The sequence below is a fragment of the Ochotona princeps genome, chromosome 4 (assembly GCF_030435755.1).
Source record: "Ochotona princeps isolate mOchPri1 chromosome 4, mOchPri1.hap1, whole genome shotgun sequence".
Taxonomy (NCBI): domain Eukaryota; kingdom Metazoa; phylum Chordata; class Mammalia; order Lagomorpha; family Ochotonidae; genus Ochotona; species Ochotona princeps.
In genome coordinates, this window is record NC_080835.1 from 42,573,518 (window position 1) to 42,582,464 (window position 8,947).

General features: G+C 42.7%; 1 protein-coding gene across 1 annotated transcript in view; it reads left to right on the plus strand.

Annotated features, from left to right (window-relative positions):
• Positions 1–4,830, plus strand: part of COPB1 (COPI coat complex subunit beta 1) — a 46,189-nt gene extending 41,359 nt beyond the window's left edge. The window contains exons 19-22 of the mRNA XM_004593759.2: positions 1,120–1,265; positions 2,055–2,144; positions 3,875–4,030; positions 4,455–4,830. Coding sequence (XP_004593816.1) covers positions 1,120–1,265; positions 2,055–2,144; positions 3,875–4,030; positions 4,455–4,514 — 452 coding nt within the window. The 3' untranslated portion in view covers positions 4,515–4,830. The remainder of the gene's footprint in view (positions 1–1,119; positions 1,266–2,054; positions 2,145–3,874; positions 4,031–4,454) is intronic.
• Positions 4,831–8,947: the final 4,117 nt, after the last annotated feature.

The window sequence follows — 8,947 nt, forward strand, 5'->3', positions numbered from 1 at the left end:
CATCAAAAGTTGAGAAGTCTACAAGGGGATCTGAAGTATAGTTGGAGAAGTCAGGAAAAATTTTCAAGCAGTATCTTACATTGTAGATGATCAAGTAGATGAAGTCTGAAGTCGGGGTCCTTGGAATTTGATGAGCAGTTGTCTAAAACTGGTTTCCGTGAGAGGAAAAGGCATGTCTGTTGATGTCTTGTGCAGTACTGACAAGGTGAAGGCTTAAGGAGGTGAAGACATACAGGCAGTGAGTATAGGCTATTCTGTGGGTAGCACCTCAACTTTACCAAATAATCAGAGTGCAGTAGCCAGATGAGAAGATTATGGATTAGGTGAGATTTATTTTCTTGCGAGCATCTTGAGTGTACCCATCGGACTATAGGTTTGAAAAAGAATGAAAAAGTAAAAACATGACAGTAAAAGAGAATTATTTATAGAGTGAGGTCTTGGACCAATGAAGAGATCACATTGTCAGGAAATATTCCTGGAGAGAATAGGCAGCTTATGAAAGGGAATGAGGGGGTGGAGAATGGAGTTCACAGAAACATTGATTTTTAATAATTTGGACTGAAAATTAAAGGACTTTTTTATTGGTAATCTCAGTTGTCTTGAAAGTAGAAGGAATGAGGGCATGCTAAGACATAAAAAAGAGGAAAGAATGGGACCAAATTATAACTTTCTACTCTGTAAGCAAATGATCTTGTATTATTTAAGTGCTGTAGTTCAGCCATTTTCACTCAGAAGTACTGATTGAGCACCTAGGTTGGAATGCTGCTACTAGTTTGTCAGCTTAAATGCCTACCACACTACAGTGGGACTGATTATTTGTTTAAAAACAGAATGTTGCCTGAGTTTGAATCCTGTCCCCACTACTTACTAGTTATTTGATGTTGTAAAATCAAACCTCTGTGATTTTGTTTCTTCATCTGTAAGATAGAGGATGACAAAACTGTCACATAGGATTGATGGGAGTATTAAGTAACCAAAACCTGTAAAATACTTAGAGCCCAGTATATAATAAACATTCTGTAGATGCTTATTTACATAATAATATAATTACTGTGTATTTAAAACAAAATTGAAATTTGCTTCAGTGACTGGAGACTTTTTTGTGTGTATGTATTACAGTTTATGATGTATCTGGAGCAGCAAGTGACAGAAATTGTGTGGTCCTGAGTGATATCCATATTGACATCATGGACTATATCCAGCCTGCAACTTGCACTGATGCTGAATTCCGCCAGATGTGGGCCGAATTTGAATGGGAAAATAAAGTTAGTTCTTTGGAGATTTCCTTGAACTCATTAATCTTTGGCTAATTTTCAGGGGCTCCCTGTTAAAAATTAATCCCACTGAGAAGTATCATGTGTGAGAAAGCAAGCAGTATTTTGATATCTGTTGCTGCAAATTAGCCTAAACGGAATACTGTACTAGTAGTTTAATAATTTGCTATTGGGCTCGGCAGCGTGGCCTAGTGGCTAAGGTCCTCGCCTTGATCCCATATGGCCGCTGGTTCTAATCCCGGCAGCTCCACTTCCTCTCTGTCTCTCCTCCGCTCAGTATATCTGACTTTGTAATAAAAATGGAATAAATCTTTTTTAAAAAAAAATTATAATTTGCTATTGTAAGTTGATTGCAGTAGCAGTTCTATAACTAATCTGATGAAGGCATTAAATGCAAAATTTTATTCTTTCTACATATTAATACTAACTTTCCATTAAACATAGCATCCAGAAGAGGTTTTGTAAAGCCTGTGACATGCTGGGATGGGATCTTTGTTCCTTTGAATTTTAATTTGTTTTAGAAATATCTGTTTAATGTTGACATTTTCTTACCGACGTCTAAAAGCAGTGATACCAACTTGCATGTTGTTGCAATTTTGTAGATGTTATTTACTTTGTTGTTACCTACTCTGCCCTCTGGATGTTTGAAAGGGGGTTCTTTTTTTTTTTTTAATATTCATTTATTCATTACGAAAAGGGGTTCTAATATGAAATATTACTGACTCGCAATTTTCTTGCTGTAAGATTTATGATGTAATTGACTTTCTTCTTCCTTTACAGGTGACAGTTAACACCAACATGATTGACTTAAATGAGTACTTGCAACACATACTAAAGTCAACCAACATGAAATGCCTAACTCCAGAGAAGGTAACATTTGCAAAATTTCTTAAATATGACAGAAAGGGAGACTCATGGATTTCCTGTATTTCCTCTGCTATACTTTTGGTTTCTTCAGCTTGGGAACAGTAGCTTAAAGAAGTCTTCAGGGGAGCAGGTTAAGCCACTGTCGTTTATTTATTTGAAAGTTACAGAAAGAAAAAGAGACAAACCTTCCATTCACTGGTTCACTCCCCAGATGGCCGCAAGTGTCCGGACTGGGCCAGGCCAAGGCCAGCACCCAGGAGCTTCATTGCAGTCTCCCATGCAGGTACTGAGCACTCAGAACATGCCCTGCTGCTCTTCCAGGCACATTAGCAGAGAGCTGATCAAAAGTGGAGCAGCTGGGATTGGAGCTGGTACCCTTGTAGGATGCTGCTGCTACGGGCAGCAACTTAACCTTCTATGCCTCAGTGCCAGGCCCCTGCTTTGCTTCTGATCCAGCTTCCTGGTATTGCTGCTTGCAAGACAGTGAGTGATGGCCTAAGTCCTTGGATCCCTGCACGAGCATAGGACAGTGGGAGACTTGAATGGAATTCCTAGCTCCTGGTTTGCTTCTGGCCCAAATCTGGCTGTTGGGGACTTTGAAGAACTCCATCTTTTATCTGTGTATATGTGTGTGTGTGTGTGTGTGTCTCTTTAAAACAAGCCTTCGGGGCCTGGCACCATGGCCTAGCGGCTAAAGTCCTCACCTTGAACGCGCTGGGATCCCATATGGGCGCCGGTTCTAATCCCGGCAGCTCCACTTCCCATCCAGCTCCCTGCTTGTGGCCTGGGAAAGCAGTCGAGGATGACCCAAAGCCTTGGGACCCTGCACCCACGTGGGAAACCTGGAAGAAGCTCCTGGCTCCTGGTTTTGGATCGACTAAGTTCCAGCTGTTGCGGTCACTTGAGGAGTGAATCATCGGATGGAAGATCTTCTTTGTGTTTCCTCCTCTCTGTATATCAGACTTTGCAATAAAAATCAAATAAGTCTTAAAAAAAAAAAAAACCTTCAACATTTAATTCATAGAATGAGTGTATCTGCTTACCGCTTTGTGTTAGAATACATCATCCTGCTTGTTCCTAGTGCAGCGACCCAGTTGACTAATCTAATTCAATTTCTTCTTTTTTAGTCTTTTTCCCCTTTGAGCTAGAGATGTATTCCAAAATATTTTATTTGTAATACTAGATTTAAAAATGTCCATGATCTCTTTGGTGGGCTTATTATATAGGTTAGAATGTACCTGATCAAATATAGAATTGTTGGTATGACTGTGTGTGTGTGTGTGTGTGTGTGTGTGTGTGTGTGTGTGTGTGTAAGAAAAAAACTAACAGAAAAAAAAAGCTGGGTTCTAAATAATTTTCCTTTACCAAAATTCTGTTAATGTTATAGTTTCCAATTTATGAGAATGCTGCCAAGCACGTAGGCTTTAACTGATTTGTAAAAATAATGTTTTCCTTCATGGAGCTTAAGATCTGGCCTGAGAGACAGCTGAAGAAGTAAAGAGAATACATAAATATAAATACAAATTGGTGTAGGTACTATTTCTTTAAAGTCACGTGTATCAAAGCATAATATACATAGAATTTTACATATAGACTTTTTTGAATTTTGACAGGCTCATCAACTGTGTAATTATTACCACATAAATACTGTTTTAAATAGTAATACGCTGTTTGTGTCTTGCTTATCTGTAGTTCTCTAGTTAAGTATTAAATTCATCAGAAATTTTTTTCAGGCCCTTTCTGGTTACTGTGGCTTTATGGCAGCCAACCTGTATGCTCGTTCCATATTTGGAGAAGATGCACTTGCAAATGTCAGCATTGAGAAGCCGATTCACCAGGGACCTGATGCGGCGGTCACTGGCCACATAAGAATTCGTGCAAAGAGTCAGGTAACAGTTGTTTTCTTGAGAGCATCTCCAAACTGAACAAAGGAAGAAAGAATGTGTGTTGTATGTATTTATGTAGTGTTGTCTGTTTGCTTTGTGTGTTACATGCATATGTATGACGGTAGTATTCTCTAAATAGAAATATTACTTTGCTTCATTAAAATGTTCTGCCTTTGGGTCCTGTCATTCTTTGGATATTTGCTTTTAAAAGAAATTGATTCCTCCAAGATACTTCTAGAATGTAGTGGAAACCAAGGTACAAATCTGTTGACTTTTTTTGTAAATCCAGCACTAAACTCAATTTAGTAGTTTGGATGAGTCTGTTTTATACATTTCCATTTTCTTGTTTGTGTGCTGTCACTCAGGGCTTAGTTACCAGTTTACATAAAGTCTTATTCATTATAAACATCTTCATTCTTCTTTACAGGGAATGGCCCTAAGTCTTGGAGATAAAATCAACTTGTCTCAGAAGAAAACTAGTATATAAGAATACACAAAAAGTCCTTGAAGCTTTACAGTTGAAATGGAGATATGGACGTACTGAACTCCAACACCTTTTGTACTCTTTCATGCTTTATGTTGTAGAACCTGAGTTCATGCTAAATGCATTTCAGCCAATAATTTATAGCCTTTCCCTTAAATCAAGATTGAGCTTAAAATTATGATTTGTCTTTTGTCTTAACCAGTTCTGAATGCTGTCCTACAAGTATATAATGTTTCTTACATGTACCATTTTCACAGTACAATAAAAGATATATTCATAATTTTTCGTTATTTTATAAATAAATGCATACATAATCTTAGCTATGTAGTAGTGAATTTCTTTTAGTTGGGTTATAGATTTCTATTACAAATTAAAAATACTCTGAGTTATGAATATACTTTAAGAGTTTGTAAACCCAATGACGTAAAATGAGGCCGTACTTGATTGGCTTTTACTGATTTACTTCTCCAGCTTTCGTATCTGTAACAATGCCTTGTCTCATACTGAATAGCTTTTCTCAGAACTTGAAGGAAGTGTCACAATAACTGGAGAACACTTGTTCATCTTCAGCTTCAAGAAGTATTATGGGGCCAGGCGCAATAGCCTAGTGGCTAAAGTCCTTACCTTGCAAGCACAGGATCCCATTATGAGTTCCAGTTATATTCCCAGCTGCCCCGCGTCCCATCAAGCTCCCTGCTTGTGGCCTGGGAAAGTAGTTGAGGACAGCCCAAAGCCTTGGGACCCTGCACCCAAGTGGGAGACCCAGAAGAAGCTCCTGACTCCTGGCTTTGGATTGGCTCAGCACGGGCCATTGTGGCCACTTTGGGAGTGAATCAGTGGACAGAAGATCTTCCTCTCTGTCTCTCCTCCTCTGTCTATCTGCCTTTCCAGTAAAGATCAATAAATCTTAAAAAATATTATGAACCCTATGTTAGTCATCTATCAGTCAAAAGTAGATAATCCAGGGCCTGGCGCAGTAGCCTAGCGACTAAATTCCTCGCCTTGAATGCGCCAGGATCCAAATGGGTGCTGGTTGTAATCCCAGTGGCCCCACTTCCCATTCAGCTGCCTGCTTGTGGCCTGGGAAAGCAGTCGAGGACGGCCCAAAGCCTTGGGACCCTGCACCCGCGTGGGAGACCCGGAAGAAGCTCCTGGCTTCAGATTGGCTCAGCTCCGGCCGTTGCGGCTGCTTGCGGAGTGAATCATCAGATGGAAGATCTTCCTCTCTGTATATCTTTTTTTGCAATAAAAAATGTTTTGTTTTTTTTTTTAAGTGTTGTGGACTAAGGAGTTGAGTAGTGCTCATTCAGCTGGGCAGGAACAGGAACTGGGTTTAAGGCTAAAAACACACAGACTAATTGGACTCATCTCTCTCCAATTTCCTGGCTAAATTAGGACTTGGGGAAAAGAGTATATAAGGAGAGGTAAAGCAGCAATAAGGAGAGACTTCGCAGAGACTTCTACCATCCCTGGTCTCCTGTCAGTGCTTCATCGCCAGACCCTCTCCCTGTCCACGTTACTGGCTCTGCTGGCTGGAGCAAAAAAGTAGATAATTCAGAATAGTTTATAATCATTCAGTTTGAGAATTATGTTTGTTAGGAATTAAGTTGGTTCTAGCCAGTTACTGAAGCCAAACTGGGAGGATTCAGTTATAAAGAGTTCAGAAAGCTGTCAAGTTTCCTTCCTGCCTGTTCCGCTTTTCCTCACGGTACACTTGGCAGGGTACCATCACTCCCAGCGGGATTCCAGGTACATTTCTGAGCTGTTTCCCAGAGGCTAATCATGCCCTCCTTTTGGCCTGCGCTGCCACTGGGATCGTCCAGTCTTTTAATTAAGTCTGAGCTTGAGGTTTATATTTGTCTTCCAGCTGGGCTATAGGCTACATTCCCCATGAGATAAGGTTAGGAAAGAGGAAAGCAACATCTGTTTCAGTGGGAATGGAATGATTTGAGTGGAAGAAGATTGGTGCCAGGGCCCGGTGCTGTAGCTTAGTGACTAAATTCCTCGGTTTCAATGTGCCAGGATCCCTTATGGGCGCCGCTTCGTATCCCAGCTGCCCTGCTTTCCATCCAGCTCCCTGCTTGTGGCCTGGGAAAGCAGTTGAGGACGGCCCAAGGCCTTGGGTTCCTGCACCCGTGTGGGAGACCTGGAGGAAATTCCTGGATCCTGGCTTTGGATCAGCACAGCACTGGCCATTGCGGTCACTTGGGGAGTGAATCATCGGATGGAGTATCTTCCTCTCTATCTCTCCTCTCTGTATATCTGACTTTACAATAAAAATAAGTAAATCTTACCAAAAAAAAGTTGGTGCCTTGGATGTTGTCAAAAGAACTTTGAAGTCACTCACATTTGTAATCAGTAAACCAGAAAATACAGGGCATTTGAGATGCCAGAGCACTGAGATCTCAAAACCAGTGATTCCCAAATGGGAAGGATAATGGAAATGCAAGAAATGTCCAATTTGATGTGTTGAGTCAAAGGGTGGGGATTTGTGATGAGTGCAAAGGAACTGATGTGACCTCGTTTGAATTAGGTCATTTCCCTATCTCTGTTCTACTGAACATTAGCTTCCTTAGATAAAATTAGATATTTGGAGAGAGAATTCTGAGATATAAGAAAACTTACATTCCATCTTGTACTAAGAACTCACAGAATGTATTTTTTAATTTAATTTTCTCTTTGATGCTGTTTACATAGTTGAGGGGGGTGCATGTGGGCCTGTGTTAGAATGAGGATTAGGGATGGAGGAAGGTGGGTGGGATGCATGTTTCAGTCTTTTCCTTTTATGGCTGTTCCTTGCTGTCAAACTACATCAGCACCTGAGGATGGTGGACGGTCCTTTGATGACGACTGGCCTGCATCCATTCCAGCTCTCACCGATGGATGCTACAGCCCATCCCACTGGCTTGTCCCAAACCCGGCTCTCACATAACTAGCCTGGCCTGTTCCGCACCCATTCTGGCTCTTTTCAATCACCAGCGAGTGCTAGAGCACAGCCCAGTTTGGCCTGTCCCCAGACTTACTCCACACACTTGCCAATGGTTGCTACAGCCTCTCCTAGCCTGTCTTGCACATAGCGTTGGCTCTCGCAATTACCAGTGGGAGCTGCAGCCCTACAGGGAAGTCCCCAGAGTTCCCCTGCTAGGCCCATCCCTAGCCCTGAATCTTGAAAATTCAGGCGGATGCTTTAACTCAGCCTGGTACAGCACACCTGTAGTCTTAGCTCTTGCTGGCAGGTATTGCAGCCTGGCCTAGCCAAGCACAGCCTACACCCTATCATGGCTCTTGTGTGTGCCAATTGGTGCTAAGGCCTGGCTTGCCCCGAGCCCTGGCTCCCATGACCCAAGAGGGAGCTGCGAACTAGTAAGTTAGTTGCCCAACCACACCTGTTCCAATCCCCAGATGCTACACATTCCAGCAGAAGCGCTGCCTGGCACAGTCTTCCCTTAGTCCTGACCCTCACATGCACCAGTAGATGCTACAGTCTGGACCTACCTGGCTTTCTCCCTTCGCCAGCTCGTGTCAGGTAGGTTCCTATCGGGTGAGTTCCCTGGTCCAGCCTGGCTAGGCCTGCCTGTCACCATCCCCAGCTCTCTGAGTAAACTGGTGGGTGCTCTCATCTCACAAAGGCATTCCCACAATTCCACTTACAGAATCTGCCCCTGGATCTGGTTCTTTCATATTCTAGTGGGTATTGTGGCCCACCTCCTGCTCTGACATGAGGGCACTCTGGCCTAGTCCAGCCAGGCATGCGTCCCAGCCCCAGTTTTTTTAAGTGCCCATGGGCAGCAGGTGATGCTATTCAGCCCAGCCCAGGTCTCTCCCATGTGGACAGGTGCTTTGGCCTGATCCAGACATGCCGTCTGGTTTCTCCTCTAAATCAATCTCAGCACCCTTGCCTACCTGTAATTGCAGTGACCCAGGTCCGTGGAAAACCTCAAAAGTCATCTTTCCCTATCAAAACATGCCCTCAGCTGCTCCCGCTCCCATATGTCTCCAGACACCCTTCCCCAGGAATCTGCAGCGGCCCTCTCACTACCACCACCTGGAGGCCAAGTAGGGTGTCCTGGCCAGAGTTCCCCAGCTTCCCCGCTTCCCTTTAAAATACACTGTCATACTGGTATCTTTAACATAAATTTGGCATTAACCAGACCCAGAATGCCCACCAGCTGTTGGCTGTTTTTCTCCCAGCAGTGTAACACTTGCCTAGGTACAAGGCAACCTGGGAGGTTGCCTATGGCTGGGGATGCATATTTTCATACCAAAAACACTGAGAGATCTTTTGGTAAAGCATATTTGGTTTGATTCATCATTTCCTAATCTATTTTTAAAGATTTATTTCTTTTTATTGGAAAGGCAGATGTACAGAGAGGAGGAGAGACAGAGAGGAAAATCTTCCCTCTGATGGTTCACTCCCCAAGAGGCAGCAACGGCCG